General features: G+C 47.3%; 1 protein-coding gene across 4 annotated transcripts in view; it reads right to left on the bottom strand.

Annotated features, from left to right (window-relative positions):
• PHRF1 (PHD and ring finger domains 1) overlaps nucleotides 1-17809 on the bottom strand; it is a 58188-nt gene that overhangs the window by 24580 nt on the left and 15799 nt on the right. For all 4 annotated transcript variants that reach the window (XM_073658642.1, XM_073658643.1, XM_073658641.1 and 1 more), the window contains exons 5-11: nucleotides 17317-17400; nucleotides 17068-17186; nucleotides 15109-15203; nucleotides 13220-13386; nucleotides 9665-9797; nucleotides 9413-9510; nucleotides 8370-8557 (exon numbers count right to left, since the gene is read on the bottom strand). In XM_073658642.1, the coding sequence (XP_073514743.1) occupies nucleotides 8370-8557; nucleotides 9413-9510; nucleotides 9665-9797; nucleotides 13220-13386; nucleotides 15109-15203; nucleotides 17068-17186; nucleotides 17317-17400 (884 nt within the window). The remainder of the gene's footprint in view (nucleotides 1-8369; nucleotides 8558-9412; nucleotides 9511-9664; nucleotides 9798-13219; nucleotides 13387-15108; nucleotides 15204-17067; nucleotides 17187-17316; nucleotides 17401-17809) is intronic.

The raw sequence follows: 17809 nt of genomic DNA, 5'->3' as shown, positions 1-17809 counted from the left end.
CACTTGGACACTCTGAAGAGCTGTTCACTGGTCCATTTCCATATTTGGGCCCCTCGCCTGATACGCTTGAAGTGGTGGAAGAGGAGATCCCATGTTGCGATGCCCAAATATTTGAACAGCCACGGCCACAGGAAGTTGACGTTGGCAATCTGTCACAAGAGGTGGACGATGACGAGACACAATTGCCAGGAAGTGAGGAGGAGGATCGTGGTGCGCAAGTGGAAGAGGAGGAGGTGGTGGATGATCTAGTAACTGACCCAATGTGGAAGGAGGACATGCAGAGTGAGGCAGAGTACCCCAACAGGCAGGAAGACACAGTGTGGTGGCCGCAGACAGAAGGCAGGCAACCGTTCCCCGTAACACCAACACGAGGGACGTTGCCAGTACAAGCGGTAGGTCTTCCAGAGTCTGGAATATTTTTAAAGACTCTGCTGATAACCCCAAAAAGGCCATATGTTCCACCTGCCATGCCCGCATCAGCAGGGGTGACAAAACTACCAGCCTGACCACCACCAGCATGATCAGGCACATGGCAGCAAAGCACCCGACTTTGTGGGGCGAAACCCAGGGTCCACGACCAGTGTCAGTGGGTGTCACCACTGCTTCTTCCACTGTTGTGCGTGCAATAGAACCCCCTGTTGTGTGTGCAAGGCAATCCCCTGTCCATACTGCAAAAAGATGCCCCCTCCTCTCAGTCTTCACTTGTTATGGCAGTTTCTCAAGAAACAGCATCAACGTCCACGTCCCACCGCAGCGTTCAATTGTCCATATCCCAGACCTTTGAACGAAAGCGGAAATTCGCAGCTAACGCCCCACAGGCCACAGTCCTAAATTCGCACATTTCACGACTGCTTGCATTGGAAATGCTGCCTTTTAGGCTGGTGGAGACGGAATCCTTCCGCAATCTTATGGCGGTGGCCGTCCCTCGGTACTCGGTCCCCAGCCGACACTATTTTGCCCGGTGTGCCATCCCCGCACTACACAAGCACGTGTCCCAAAGCATCTGCCGTGCCCTCAACAACGCAGTTACTGGGAGAGTCCACCTGACAACGGACACGTGGACAAGTGCTTGTGGCCAGGGACGGTACATCTCTCTGACGGCATAATGGGTAAACATAGTGGAAGCCGGGACCCAGTCGGACCTTGGGACGGAACACATCCTCCCCACACCGAGGATTGCGGGCCCTATGTCAGTCAGAGTTGCCCCCACAGTGTACAGCTCCTGCGCATCCTCCTCCTCCTCATGTTCAGCCTCCATCTCAGATATCACCACATCAGTTACAAGCTGGAATCATTGCAGTACTGCCTCCGCCAAGCGGCAACAGGCTGTGCTGAAACTCATAAGCTTAGGTGATAAACCTCACACTGCTTGTGAGTTGTGGACAGCTGTGAAAGAGCAGGCAGATCTGTGGCTGAGACCGCTGAACCTACATCCCGGCATGGTCGTGTGTGACAATGGCCGTAACCTGGTGGCGGCTCTGAGGCGAGGTGAGATCACACACGTACCATGCCTGGCTCATGTGCTTAACCTCGTGGTTCAGCGGTTTCTTAAATCGTACCCCGAGTTGCCAGATCTGCTCGTGAAAGTACGCCGCCTGTCAGCTCATTTTCGCAAGTCGGCTACAGCTTCCGCCGCCCTTGCTGTGTTGCAGCAGCGTTTGCAGCTTCCGGCACACCGACTGGTGTGTGATGTCCCCACACGTTGGAACTCTACCCTCCACATGTTGCAAAGGATTTGTGAGCAGAAGAGAGCAGTTGTGGAGTACCAGCTGCAACAAGGCCGTCGATATTCAGGTCAGACTCCACACATAAGACCTCAGGAGTGGACCTGGATGTCTGACATATGTACCATCCTGACAAACTTTGAGGGGGCCACCAAGATGGTGAGTGGCGATGACGCCATCATTAGTGTCAGCATCCCACTTGTCTGTCTTTTGCAACGCTCTCTGCAGAGAATTAAAGAGGAGGCATTGCAGCCAGAGTATGATGATATGGATCAAGAAGTCGTAGCGGGCGATTACACACAGCCCAGCCTCATCTCATCCCAACGTGCATTGGGGGACAATGAGGGAGAGGAGGAGGAGGAGGAGGAGGAACAGGAGCTGCTATCATGCATTGTAGACGGTAGTACCTGTACAAGTGTCATACCGTCGGTTCAGCGTGGGTGGCCTGAGGACAGGGGGGAGGAGGAAGAGGAGGAGGAGGAGAGCATGGTCAGTCGTCATCTTGGTGAGGACACGGAAATCTTGCCCGTTACCAGTCTGGCACGCATGGCTGACTTTATTTTACGCTGCCTTAACCGTGACCCTCGCGTTGTCAAAATGTTGGGTGACAGTCATTACTGGTTGGTGACACTTGTAGACCCCCGCTACAAGGAGAACTTTCACTCTCTTATTCCTGAGGTGGAGAGGTCCACAAAAATGGGGCAGTACCAGAAGGCCCTTGCTGCAGAACTCAAAAAAATTCCCATCTGAACACGCAAGCGGCAGAAGTCACAGTAAGTTGCCCAACCAAGGCGTACAGGCGAGAGAGATGCAACTCCAATCCAGCAGAGGCAGGGGAACACTGTCAACGTTCTGGGACAGTTTTCTGACACCCGCCCAGCTTACAGGCCCTGAGTCGCGGGGTACTCTCACAAGGAGTGGAAAGTTTCAAAAGATGGTGAGGGAGTACCTTGCCGACCGTACCAGCGTCCTCCGTGATTCCTCTGTGCCTTTTAATTATTGGGTATCCAAGCTGGACACTTGGAATGAACTCGCTCTGTACGCCTTGGAGGTCCTGGCCTGCCCTGCCGCTAGCGTGTTATCGGAGCGTGTTTATAGTGCCGCTGGGGGAATTATAACTGATAAGCGCACTCGCCTGTCAACTGACAATGCTGACAAGCTGACCCTTATCAAAATGAACAAGGGCTGGATTGGGCCAGACTTCTCATCACCACCAAATGACAGCAGAGTAACAAAGTCAAATCCACTGTGTTATTTCGGGAGGTGTATTCACATGCACCGCTTCACACCCACACATGGGTATACGCTTCCTCTTTTCGGCTGTTTAATCTTCTTCTCCTTATCCTCAGCCTCCACCACCACTATACCACCAGGGTGCCAGCATTGCAAGTTCCTCCGTCCTTATTTTTGGCAGCTTTTGCTTGCAAGGCATAAGCAAATACTATGGGACACCCACTCCCCAATAACGGGACTTATGTTTGTAATATGCTGTACTGCATGTGACGCGCCCCCTGGGCCGTGTGTACACGTGTGTGGGATACCCGATGCCGGGTCTCTGGGGTCTGTAGTCTAAGTGGCGGTGACCCGGTCCCGTGGCTCAGGCTGGTCAAACCCGTGGCAGTCTTTCTTAGGTTTTGAGGTTAATTGTCCGACTGCGCCACCCGTGGATTGCGGTCAGGGAGTACCACCGCTGCGAGGCAGACCGCTGAGGCTGGTGTTGTGTGCGCAGCAGAGAATGGGATAACTCCCCACGGGAGGAGTATAGCCTCAGGGCAGGGAGTGTGGATGATGGGGGTGATGGTGCACGAGCGCAGCAGGAAATACTCAGTCTTTGCAGTACAGTTCAGGGTCTTTACTGATGATTATAAGGTAGACCCTCCCAGGAGTACTGGCTAGCATAAGAGGCCTGGTCAGGTGGAGTTGTAGGCCTCCCCATCTGTCTGCACTCTTCCTGGCTACCTTGCTGTAAGCGGGTAGAAGTAGCCCACGTCCCTGAGTGTACCGTGTACTGCTCACCCGTATGGCTGGTGACTTGGGGCCTTCTGTTAGCCTCCGCTCCACGATGGCGGTGCTGGTCCCTTGCTTGTGACTGAGCCTCCGGGCTTCTAAGGCCAGAGGACCGGAAATCCCCTGCCGGCTGCTTTCTGCTGCTGGATATTTAAGTGCTCACAGCTTCGGACTCCTGTGTTCGGTTCCTATTGTCTTCTGCCAGGGCGAGCTCTGCTCAGCTTCCAGCCCCTGGTCTTTAGCTCCTACAGAGCTCCTTGCTGTTACTTTCCCTTGCTCTCACTTTGACTCTGACTGTTCTCTGACTCACTCAACCCCGCCCCAGATCCAGTTTATAAGGGCAGAATTCTCCCCTCCCAGGACTGGGGCAGGAGGATGTTGCATGTTTAAGGGATCCTGACCAGGAAACCTCCCACTTGCTCTCCGACGTAATATCTCTATTACTGTGGTGACCAGACCCCTGGGGTGCCACACATGGCTCTTGTAAGGGGCATTGCAGTTCCTCATAATTTTTGGAAAGCCTTCCATTCACTGCTTAGGCCAACAGTGCACAGGAGACCCAGTTGCTATAAATGGAAAAAAAGGTTTAGTTAACGCCCTCTGACCTCCATGTCATTTCCAAGGGACATTGGAGTGCCTCGAAATTTTTGGTAGGCATTGCACTCACTGTATGCCCTATAACTGTGTAGCCGAACCGCTCCTTTTGTTACAGAAACATATCCTACAAGACATATCTGGTTGACTGGCCTGATATTGATGTGAATGGTCCCTGTTCCTCCTGCTCTTTCTCCTTTGCCACTACCTCATCCATCATTCATCATCTGAAGCTTTGTTTTAACGGGAGTCATAGAACTGGGATAGTAGCAGGAAAACATCCAGCAATCCTCAGAGGAGGTAGGATATGCGCCAAAAAGCGGACCACCTCAGGCCTAGCCGCTACTACATACATGCGCTTGCATTACAACAAAACAAAGCAGATGCTAACTTCTATCATCCTCATCATGCTCCTCACCTTGGCACTCTCAACTCCCCTGATGGAGAAGCCAAGGCCCACCGGAGGAGTCTGATAGTCCGGTGGGCTTGGCCAATGCTGCCCTAAAGCAGGCCAGGCTAAGAAAAGTGTGGGAAAGGTTACCGGGACAAATAGGGGTGGCTGGGGACAGAGTATGGACACCCGGCCACCCCCTGGAGGCTGGGGAGCAAGCGGGGACACCTGGCCACCAGGCGGCTGGGGACTGAGTATGGATACCAGGCCGCCGACACAGCCATGGCGTGGTGGCCAGATTCCGCCTCCACATGCCTAAAAGGCCCAATTTAAAGTGCAAGCAAGCAAGCAGTATGGTATTGCAGCCTGGGGGTGGGTGGGTGGCAGGCTGCATACTTGCGCTTGCATTGCAAGGAATGGGAGAGGTACAATTGAACACTGCCCTGGGACAAGGACTTGAATGGGGATAGTTGCAAGTCTGCAACGACAGGTGCAAGGTGGGAGGCATCTTCGCATGTACCATGAACAGGGGTTTGGCATGCACACACTACAGCGGAATAGGCTCTCCTTCCCACTAAATGCACTGGGGAGGGCACAGGTAATGTTTTGGTATACGCGCTTAATCTTATGTATAAGGCACACCAGGACAAATAGGGGCAGCTGGGGACTGAGTATGGATACCTCGCTGCCGAAGCAGCCATGAGGTAGTGGCCAGCTTCGGCCTCCTCCAAACTAAAAGGCCCCATTTCAAGTGCAAGCTAGCAGTATGGAATTGCAGTCTGGGGGTGGGTGGGTGGCAGGCTGCACACTTACACTTGCATTAAAAGAAAACATAGCAGATGCTAACTTCTGTCATCATCATCATCATGCTCCTCACCTTGGCACTCTCAACTCCACCGATGGAGAAGTCAGGGCCCACCGGAGGAGTCTGGTTCTCTGGTGGGCTCGTCTAATGCTGCCTAAAGCAGGCCGGGCTAAGAAAAGTGTGTGGGGGGATGTTCCAAGGAGAAATAGGGGCGGCTGGGGACCGTGTGTGGACACCCGGCCGCGGGGCGGCTGGGGACAGAGTATGGACACCCGGCCGCCGGGCAGCTGGGGACTGAGTATGGATTCCAGGCCGCCAACACAGCCATGACGTGGTGGCCAGATTCCGCCTCCACATGCCTAAAAGGCCCAATTTCAAGTTCAAGCAAGCAAGCAGTATAGTATTGCAGCCTGGGGGTGGGTGGGTGGCAGGCTGCATACTTGCGCTTGCATTGCAAGGAATGGGGGAGGTACAATTGAACACTGCCCTGGGACTAGAACTTGCATGGGGATAGTTGCAAGTCTGCATCTTCTGATGCGGCAAGGATCACTTATGATGGGCACACTTTTAGACAGTGACCTGGGAGTCCGACATGCTTCCAGGGGTCTTCCCCATGCTGTTCCCATGTCTTTTCAGCACATTATGCATGTGTCACACAGCACATGGCCAGATAAGGTTGTAAAATGTTAAAATGACATTTCCCGGTGAATGCATTTGTCATAGTTGAAAGCAATACAAAAGTGCAAAAACGCATAAAAAATGCTACTTGTGAACATAGCCGAAGGTGTGGAGGAGTATTTTTGTTTTTGGTCATTTATTTTAACTTATACACAAGTCTTTACCCTGGAAAGGATGTTCCTTAACATATTTCACAGGAAAAAAGTTTCACTTTCGTTTTTGAACGTTTTATTGTGAACCCGTAAAAGTGGCTTAATACCTCTGACCACGTTGTTGACAGCAGTGACCTGGGGGTCAGAAATGCTTCCTGGGGCGATCCCCATGCTGTCCCCATGTCATTTGAGCACTGTCACTATCGTTTTGGGCACTTGTTAGGCTTTTACAAGACTGCCGGGGATGCCACCGCAAAAATGCTCGAGTCTCCCATAGACTAACATTGGGCTCGTTGCTCGGGTCGAGCACCCGAGTATCACGGCGAGCTCGGCCCGAGCTTCGAGCACCCGAGCATTTTAGTGCTCGCTCAACACTAGTAAGAAGCCATACAAGATTGATTACGCTTAGCGATGAGAGAATTTATTAAAGTGCATTGGAATCCTCCTCTTTTCCTCCAGAATAAATATTTTTTGGAATTCGCTCAACCAAATAGCCGTCCGACCTTTACACTGAACTGTAGAGGACAGGCAATTCTTGCCTTACCGCTCATCGGTTTTGCCACCTTGTCATTGGCCTCTCCTTTTCACCTCCCTCCTCCACCCCCAATTTCGCGCATCTTCTTCGGCCTGCTTCACTCTGGGCCGCAGCTTCCAGGTCAGCTAGGCCTCTAACATCCCTACATGCCATGCTGTCACGGTGCTTGTTGTGACATCACGACATGTGCTACAATGGCACAGTGCAGAGATGTCAGACGTCTAGTCAAGCCAGAAGTGAGGCCAGAGAAGATGCGTACAACAAAAGGAAAATGAAACAAAAAGGCGCTAATGACCGGAAGGCGGGCTGCAGGAGTTGCGGGATGGGGAAGTGGTGAGAATCAATATTTTTTACATCCATGTTTATTATGCGCTGGGGGTCTAATAAGTTTGATGCAAATCTAATTTCCCAGAAAAATTCAAGCCTTTTGCTGAATTCAAATCTCTGCAGATTCAATCATCTCTATATCCTGTATTTTACAGAGCAGCAGGGTAGAAGCAGCGAAACCTACTCTGTGTGGTTGGGCTGCTGCTCCCTCTATACAGTATGAAATAAAAGACAAATTAACCCTTTTCAGGCAGCAGTGTTCTTATTTTTAGACATTAACTCTTTAGAAACAGCTACATTTTCCTGCAGATTAACCTTTGAGAAGCAGCTAGGTCCTCTTTGTGGGTTGCGCTGATGAATATCGAGAGAATATCATTACATGACTGATATATAACAATATTTAATATGTAGCAACGTTTAACCAGAAGCCTAAAAAGGAGGAACATTTTTGCCTGACGTGTGTTTGACGACGCTCGCTGGGGAATCAATTCACCGTGTTTGTGAAGCAATATATCAGTGTTGCATCTCCCAGAAAAGAATCTCCCCAGATTCTGCACGTACTCTGGTAAAACCTGCATCGCTTTAAGGCCACGTTCACAAGTCCAGTATTGAGTCAGTATTTTACATCATTATTTTTAAGTCAAAACCAGTAGAGGAACAATCAGAGGAAAAGTATAATAGAAACACGTCACCACTTCTGTATTTATCACCCACTCCTGGTTTTGGTTTACAAATACTGATGTAAAATACTGACCAAATACTGAACGTGGCCTAATACTGAAGGAAACCAACTGATTTGCTGATGACATGTATATGAGAAAAGTCTTAGAATTTCATCTACGGTCATTTTTTTCTCCAAACCAACAAGTCCTCTTTAACATTATACCAGGAAGAGAATCATATAACTCCGCTGATAACTAAAAAATATAATCAGATCAGCTTCACAAGTCGATAAGTGAGATAAAAATAAAAACTGAAGTCCTCTGGGCTTTTTTAGTGTGGCGAATGATTGTCTCTATTTTCAGATAATCTGACCCACGAACATTAATTTTTTTGCTCTCCGCAGAGAAAGTAATCTCTGAAAAACAGACCTCAGAAGTTTGCTTTCTAATGTTAACAGAGCCTTATTCTAGTAAGCAGAGAGTAAAGGATTTACCTGTCAAATGGATCAAAGTCGTTTGGGTTACCAAACACCGAGAGGGAGGCAGCACCAATGTCCTGTCTCATAGAGCCTAGTGTGTGTTCTGGTGCCCTCTGCATGCGAGGTATCGAAGACCCCCGCGGGGGGCTGCATATACCCAACGATCTGGCAATGCGGCTCTGAGAAGTTGGAACTTTTCGATTCTGAAAAGAGAAGGCATAAATTCAAAGGCAAAGCTTATATGAAATGCATAACGACACTGCATACCTTTCTATTACTTATGGTATTTAATAGACAAAAAAAATATCAACTTACTGAGTTTATGCAAAAATACATAATCTAAAGGCGCAGTTCTCTCAGAAAAATTGATTATGATTGGGAAACAGTGAATACCTTTCCCCAACAAAAGAGATTTAGTTATAGAACAGCAAGACGCTTATTAAAGGGAACCAGTCATGTGTAAAAATTCTGTTTACCTGTAGATTTAGAGTTAATCTGCAGGTACATAGTATTAAAAAATGCTGCCTGACAGCCTTACAGAGAAGTGCAGATACTGGGAGGAAATTAATTTATATCCTCCCTGCAGCCACCGGCTTTCTGTCAGGCGTGCTCGAAGTGGCTACTGTCCCCGCTCACTATATTGTGAGCAGCGGTAGTCACTCCCAGGGACATTAATTACTAGCCCATTCTGTAAAAACACGTTGCAGTTAGGGCTGTCGAAGTCCCAGGGAGTGATTACAGCGGCCGCTCATTAAGAATGACCCTATGATAAAGTTAGCTGCTCCTGGGAGGATAAAAGTTCATTTTATCTGCTCTTCCAGGAATGGAGCCACACAGCATTGTAACCCTATTTACCTGCAGATTAACCCTGTATCTAAAGGTAAATAGAGCTTTTTGAACATGAATGGCTCCCTTTAAAGCATCATAAGTATGCCACACATATCCTGAATTTTTAGATAATACGGTTGCGGCAAATTTTTACACCACATGTGAATAGGCTCGGTGAGGAATCTGCAGCTAACATCTGTCATGTCCGACCAATAGCCGCTATTACTCACTATTTGCCTCCGTCCTTTTCGTCTTTTAACCCGTCGTTTTCGCCTTCTTCGTACACCGTGGTTTCCTTTAGACGCCTTCGACTGACCAGTTTTCTTTCCTTTGAAATTTTGAGTGGAAAATGAATTAAGATCTCAGCTGAGCATAACAGATGTTTAGTATAAAGTCTAGAAAATTAACACAGTTTCACGAGAAACTAAATCGACATTTCCCTGAATAAATCAACTTTCTGTCCACTTATGTAGGATACGCACCAGTTCTTCTTTTCCGCCGTGTGGTGGTGGTGCGAGGAGTTAGGTTTCGTTGGTAGACAGCAGTATTGAGTCCGGCTACAACCGCCTCAATGGTTTCATCAAGAAGAGACGACAACAAATACCTAGGAACATTCTGCAAAGAAAGAGAAAATATTCAATGATGCTGAACTATTGTATCAATTGCAGCAAAACAATCATTAAAGTAGCACTCCCACCTAAATGTTATGTCTTATTCCACTTGTAATAACTGTATTGTACAATGTGCATGTGTTAATATTCTTACCAAATGCAGTCTTGGTCCTCTTCTGCACCACAACTACTGTGTTATGTCTGGAAGTTTATTTTTCAATGTAAAAGAGCCTCATTGTGAGTCTCAGACTTAAAGGGGTTGTCTCCTTTCAGACAATGTTCTGCCCTGGCTGCAGTTTGCTATAAAAACAAACTGTGCAGTACTTGCCTTTCCTGGGTCCACCAGCGTCTCAGTCGCTGCTACCGGTATCTGGCATTGGCAGCAGCGCTGACGACTAGAGATGAGCGGTGTTCGACTAGAACTGTTCGCCAATCTCAAATTCGAGCTGTTTTGGGCGGTGTTCGACGAACACGAACGATTTGCAAAAAATTCGGCTGTTCGAGGTTATGTTCGATAACTGCTCGTGCACCAAAAGCGTAACTGGATTTTTTCACATCATGCAGGGATTGTCTGCCACTCACTGTAATGTCTCAGCCATGGTGGTTGTGGCATTACAGTGGTTGCCCAAATCGATGAGAACAGTGCTCACAGTGAAACATGAAAAGCCGGCAATTCATCAGCGGCATACACCGGTACCCGACAATTTAGAACCGAAAGAATAGAGCATCACACATACATTAGATAGATAGGAACATGTCAGTCACATATATAATAAGTACAGTGATAGTGTTGGTTACTGTACTTGTCATTTAGTGTTAAAATAAAGGATTTATTAAAAAAAAAATTGGCGTGGGGTTCCCCGTAATTTTAGTCTCTAGCGGAGGTTAAGCAGACGACTGGGGCAGATGTTTGAAGCCTGGGAAGGGGGTAATACCCACGGAGCTTCCCAGGCTACTAATATCAGCCCCCAGCTGTCTGCCTAGCCTTTACTAGCTATTAAAATGGGGGACCCAAAAAAAAAAAAAATGACGTGGGGTCCCCCCTATTTTAATAGCTAGCAAAGGCTAGGCAGACAGCTGGGCACTGATATTAATAGCCCAGGAAGGGTGCCATGAATATTGGCCCCCTCCCAGGCGAGAAACACCAGCCGTCAGCCGTCCCAGAAATGGCGCATCCATAGGATGCGCCAATTCTGGCACTTAGCCTCGCTCTTCCCACTGCCCTGTAGCGGTGGCAGTGGGGTAATAGAGCTGGGGTTGATGTCAGCTTACAATGCCAGCTGACATCAAGCCCAGGTTAGTAATGGAGAGGCGTCTATAAGACACCCCCATTACTAACCCCATAGTCAAAGTTAAAAAAAAACACAAACACCCAGAATAAAATCCTTTAATTGAAATAAAGACACAATTCTTTATTGTTCTAAATTAAACCATACTTACCATCACGCCCATTCCAGCTGAAGCCAACGATCTCCTGCAATAAAAGAAAAATAATAAAGCAACCTCATCCTTACCTTTGCATGGTTCCCAGGACGGCTCCAGCTCTGCTACATTCACATGACAGGCTGGATCGCAGCCGAAAGCTGCCATCCAGCCTGTCATCCCGCAGACACTGAGAAGCGCAGGCATGCTTGCGCTCCTCAGTGTCTGGCTGTGACGGCATCCAGATGAGCAGAGTTCATGTCCAATGAACTCTGCTCACCTCATGCACGTCACTAACAGCGTGGGAGAATTCTCCTGGGCATGCGGTGAGCGTGAGAGAATTCTCCTGCGCTCACGGCAAGCGCAGGAGAATTCTCCCACGCTGTCAGTGACGTGCATGAGGTGAGCTGAGTTCATTGGACATGAACTCGGCTCATCTGGATGCCGTCACAGCCAGACACTGAGGAGCGCAAGCATGCCTGCGCTTCTCAGTCTCTGCGGCATGGCAAGCTGGATGGCAGCTTTCGGCTGCGATTCAGCCTGTCATGTGAATGTAGTAGAGCTGAAGCTGTCCTGGGAACCATGGAAAGGTAAGGATGAGGTTGGTTTATTATTTTATTTTTATTGCAGGAGATCGTCGGCTTCAGCTGGAATGGGCGTGACGGTAAGTATGGTTTAATTTAGAACATTAAAGAACTGTGTGTTTATTTCAATTAAAGGATTTTATTCTGGGTGTTTGTGTTTTTTTTTAACTTTGACTATGGGGTTAGTAATGGGGGTGTCTTATAGACGCCTCTCCATTACTAACCTGGGCTTGATGTCAGCTGGCATTATAAGCTGACATCAACCCCAGCCCTATTACCCCACTGACACGGTTACAGGTCAGTGGGAAGAGCGAGGCTAAGTGCCAGAACTGGCGCATCCTATGGATGCGCCATTTCTGGGGCGGCTGACAGCTGGTGTTTCTCGCCTGGGAGGGGGCCAATATTCATGGCACCCTTCCTGGGCTATTAATATCAGCCCCCAGCTGTCTGCCTAGCCTTTGCTAGCTATTAAAATAGGGGGGACCCCACGTCATTTTTTTTTGGGTCCCCCATTTTATTAGCTAGTAAAGGCTAGGTATTCAGCTGGGGGCTGATATTAGTAGCCTGGGAAGCTCCGTGCGTATTACCCCCTTCCCAGGCTTCAAACATCTGCCCCAGCCGTCTGCTTAACCTCCGCTAGAGACTAAAATTACGGGGAACCCCACGCCAATTTTTTTTTTTTAATAAAACCTTTATTTTAACACTAAATGACAAGTACAGTAATCAACACTATCACTGTACTACTTCTATATGTGACTGACATGTTTCTATCTATCTAATCTATGTGTGATGCTCTATTCTTTCTGTTCTAAATTGTCGGGTACCGATGCTGAATTGCCGGCCGGCTTTTTTAAAGAGAGTGTCTTCTGAGTAGTTTGTCAGCTTTTGGACACCTTTGAAGGTGTTTTCTATGTGTTTTTGTTTGCCTGCCATTGGTTTTAACGGTGTTCAACGAACAGTTCCACGAACATCCCAGTGTTCGACGAACCGAACCCGAACACTACGGGGGTGGCTCAACACTACTGACGACACACTGACATTGGGCAGCCAATCACTTAGCGTAGCGGCTTTACCAGTTTAGACAAACCGCCCTCTTCAGAGTCGATGAGCATACTGATTGGCCGCAGCGCTGTCAACATGACGTCAGTGTCACGGCCAATGCCAAACAGTGATCGCAGCATCGGAAACTCTCCAGTGGATCTGGGGAAGGGAAGTACAGTGCAGTTATTGTTTTTTAACAAACTGTAGCCGGGGCTGGACAGTATCCGAAAGGGGACAACCCCTTTAAATTGCGAGAATGACTTCGTAGTCAAATGGATCATTGGTGGGCACAAAAATAGAAAATGCTGAACATCCAGGCAAGAGAAATTATTACCAGTGACATGCATGACTAACAGAAGCACGTTTCTTGCATTCATACCTGGCTACGGCGTGCCGTGGTGCGGATCCTGTTAACATTGGCTCTCACCCTCTCACTTTGTCTGGTGCGAGCGATTGCACGAGTTCTAACCACGCTGGTCCTCAGATGGCTTGTGGTGGGAACTACATCTGCTAGCAGGCTGGCCACTTCTTCCTCACTAACTGCATCTGCGGAAAGAAAAGGTACATTGCAATAATATATATTACAAACACACACAAGTATGTATATACACACACACGCACATACATACATACATACATACATACATACATACATACATACATACATACATACATACATACATACATACATACATACATACATACATACATACATACATACATATATATATCGTATTTTTCGGACTATAAGACGCACCAGACCATAAGACGCACCTAGGTTTTAGAGGAGGAAAATAAAAATAAATTTTAAGCAAAAAATGTGTTCATGATGCACTTTTAAGGGGGAGGGGGTCTTCTGCTGACACTGGTAATATCCCCCAATTCTGACAATATCCCCTATCCTGGTATATATGCTCCCCATCCCCATCCTGGTTTCCATGGCACCCCTCATCTCTATACTGGTATGCATGGCACCCCTCATCCCTGTCCTGGTATGCATGGCACCCCCCATCCCTGTCCTGGTATGCATGGCACCCCCCATCCCTGTCCTGGTATGCATGGCACCCCTAATCCCTATCCTGGTATGCATGGCACCCCTAATCCCTATCCTGGAATGCATGGCACCCCTAATCCCTATCCTGGTATGCATGGCACCCCTCATCCCTATCCTGGTATGTATGGCACCCCTCAGCGTTACCCTGGTATGTATGGCCACCTCAGCGTTACCCTGGTATGTATGGCCACCTCAGCGTTACCCTGGTATGTATGGCCCCCTCAGCGTTACCCTGGTATGCATGGTCCCACTAATCCCCATCAGGCTGCACATAAAAAAATAAATAAATAAATAACACTCCTACTCACCTTTCTTCTCTCCTCCAGCGCTGCGTCCTGTCTGCCCGCACTGATCTCTCCATGTAAGTGGCGCATTACGTCACTGCCATGCGCGGCTCACAAGGAGAGATCAGCTGCCGAAGTCACTGCTCCCCACGCCGGGACTGTGTGCGCGGGGAGCAGTGACTTCACTCTCCTTCATAGCCGGCACACAGCGTACCTGCAGCGCAGCTCCTGCTGCCGGGCTATCGCGTGTGCCCGCTTATTAAAGGGCATGAATATTCACCCCTCCCCACGCCCATAGGCGTGGAGAGAGGTTGAATATTCATGCCCCTTAACAGCGGGCACAGGCGATTCCTGCAGCAGCAGGAGCCGCAGCGCGGCTACACTGTATACCGCTATTAAGGAGCATGAATATTCAGTGCTCCCCACGCCCCATGGGAGTGGGGAGCAGTGAATATTCACTTTCCTTAGCAGAGGGGACAGTGTAGGCTGCAGCGGGCGGCTGCTGCTGCCTGTGCCCCGCTCCTCCACCGCTACTTCTCCCCCCACACATATATATACACCCCCCAACATTAGGACTATAAGATGCACCCCCCCCCCCCCATTTTCCTCCAAAATTTCGGAGGAAAAAAGTGCGTCTTACAGTCCGAAAAATAAGTCATATATGTGTGTGTGTGTGTGTGTGTGTGTGTGTGTGTGTGTGTGTGTGTGTGTGTGTGTGTGTGTGTGTATGTATATATACACACATATATACACGCACGCACATAGAAAGGTGAATATACATACACACATGTGCATGAAGATATATACACACCTTTCTCTGTGTGTACATATATATATACACATATATATTCACCCACACACAGACAGAAAGGGAGCAATGTCCATCTCACCTCAAGCTCCTGCCCCCTATAGATGGCACATAGGACTTACCGTCCTCAGGCTGATTGGTGGCGGCACATTCAGGGCAGAACCATTCATCTACAGGAATAGCGTTGAGGGGAGGTGTGAGACATTCCATGTGGTACCTAAAACATATATTATAGAGAGTGTCATCGATCCAGTGCCTGAACGAAGCAAAATTACATTACACGCCAAAATAATCTCACTATATTATATATATAATAGGACGTATGGAAAGATTTTTCTAATGTACAACTCACAATTTGGCTACTGAAACTGTTCTCTACAATGTGTTGTCCAAAAAGATCACAGCTAAGTTTCCCAAATGTATTAATTGTGACCAAATTGTGAGAACTACAGTGTGATGCTATGTCAGCAATAATCATATAACAAGTACAAGACGGTGCTAAAGATCTCGTCATTATCTCTATTTTAATGACTTGAATGTGTAACAGCATTTCAGGCCCTTTATAATGGAGACCTTAGATGAAAAAGAATAAACAGGTTGTCCACTTCTGGAGACAAATTTGGTTTTATACTTAATTGCATTTATTTCGGCTAAAAATCATTTTAGCAGTTGGGTTTCATTAAAAAACGTTGCACATTTTGGCTTTCACAGGCTCTTCCCTGCACATTCAACTTTAATGCTGTGTGCTGTAGTTTCAATACAATCAGTATTTTATCAGCAGGAGATTATCACTATAGGCAGTTCATCTAATGTGTGTAACCCCGCCCCCAGCACCGATTGGCAGCTTGGTGACCGTGTACACAGGAAGCTGCCAATTAGGGGTGTGGGCGGAGTTATACAGGGCTCACCATTCTGAGCTCTGCTATATCCTACAGCAGAGAAAACAGGGATTCTATCAAAACTGCACCAAGCAGCCCAGTAAGTGACACATCGCTGGAATCAGGCTCTCTGCTTCTACATCATGCTGCTCTCAGACTCCATAGAAAAAACCTGGTGACGGAGTCCCTTTAAAGTACTGCATTAGATGCTGCAGTCAATATATGGTTTCAGAAAAATAATAGCATGGAAGTGAAGGCTTGAATACCAACGAAGGAAAGGGGGCAATCAATTTAGCCTCAGCCAAATATGGGAATTACAGGCAATTTAATGTTACATCATAAACGAATGTTTATTATTGCAAAATCAATAATTAACAACATACAAAATTTGAAAAGGACAGCAAGGTGGCCTAAAAAGGTCTAAGCCTATCACGATACAATTTACAAAATGAACGTTAGCACGAGCCCCACAGTCAGTACAGTGCTGAATTTTTCTATACCAGTAACCCTCGCCATGCATTAGTAATTAAAACTATATAATATATCCCCAAACAAAAGGATACCTTTAGACATCATCCTGGTCTGTATGTGGGGCAGAGGCAACCTTGATGCGCGTTTCGCCACTGCACTATGGCTTTGTCAGGGGAATATATTGTCATTTATTAGGTTCTGCACGTGGGGCTTGTGTTTACGTACATTTTTCACATTGTATCATGATAGGCTTAGACCTAGTTAGCCCGCGTTTCTCTCCTTTTCAATTTTTTTTGTATGTATTTTAATGATTGATTTTGCAATAATAAATATTACACCTTTTATATAAAATTAAATGCCCTGTAATTCCCTTTTTTTTTTTTTGCTATTCTTCACGAAAGGAGTCAGGAATAGTTAGAGTTTGCAAGAGGAAACTAGTTACATCAAGTTTGGAATAGTATTGAAGGGGTATTCATATGCCTATTCACAAGATAGGTGTTGGTAGATCAGTGTGGGTACCACCAATGGGACCTCCACTGATTGTCTCCTGTTCACCCTTGGTTCTCCCTACCCACAACACAAGTCAATGACACTTACGAAGAAAGTCAAGCTTCAGTGCCATAGACCTGAACTCAATGCAACTCATAGCCAAGGTCTTGGAGGCAGGGGAGAATCAGAGGAGAACAGAGGGCGAGTCCAGCATTCTAGCAATGGGTACATAAGGGCACGTACCCGGCGTCACAGCCATCACACAGCAGCAGCCGATCCTCTCGGTCACTACGCCCGCAGACTTCACAATTTGTAGGGTCCTCTTCTATCAAACTCTCCTCTGCTTTACTTTGTATCGGGACCTAGGTCAAGCACAGGATGAGAAAAATGATTGCAGTTTGTACACCACACACTATACTACTGGCAATTGTCACTGATAAAGTAAAAAATAAAAAAAAATAATAGTTATATTTCACACGTCCACATAGTCACCTTTTTCAGGATCTTTCCACCATAATGAGCCCTGATATGAATGCATGAAAAGGTGATTCTGTCCACGGGGCATGAATTAGCATTCTGCGAGAAGAAAGAAGCACAGACCAGGGTTAGCATCGCTCACTCAATGTGGCCACGAGACAGTAAAGGATAATCATTTAACTGCAAGATTATTTTCATCAACCCTTTAAGGAGGCAATTTTCACTGTTGCAGCTCAGTTCCCCCCAACCCTCCATTTTTCAAAGAGCCATAACTTTTTTTTGTTTTATCCAATGAGCGTTTCTTTTTTGCGGGACAAGTTGTAGTTTTGAAAGACACCATTCATTTTACTATCTACCATATAGTCATGGCCAAAAGTATTGAGAATGACACCAAAATTATATTTTCACATGATCTGCTGGCCTCTGGTTTTTATTAGTGTTTGTCTGATGTTTATATCACATACAGAAATAGAATTGCAATCATATTATGAGTACCAATAGGTTATAT

The sequence above is a fragment of the Phyllobates terribilis genome, unplaced genomic scaffold (genome assembly GCF_046119375.1).
Source record: "Phyllobates terribilis strain yellow unplaced genomic scaffold, ASM4611937v1 Scaffold_13__5_contigs__length_258822181, whole genome shotgun sequence".
In the NCBI taxonomy this organism is placed as follows: Eukaryota; Metazoa; Chordata; class Amphibia; order Anura; family Dendrobatidae; genus Phyllobates; species Phyllobates terribilis.
The sequence above is the reverse complement of the archived record's forward strand: the minus strand, read 5'-3'. Positions and strand labels throughout refer to the sequence as shown.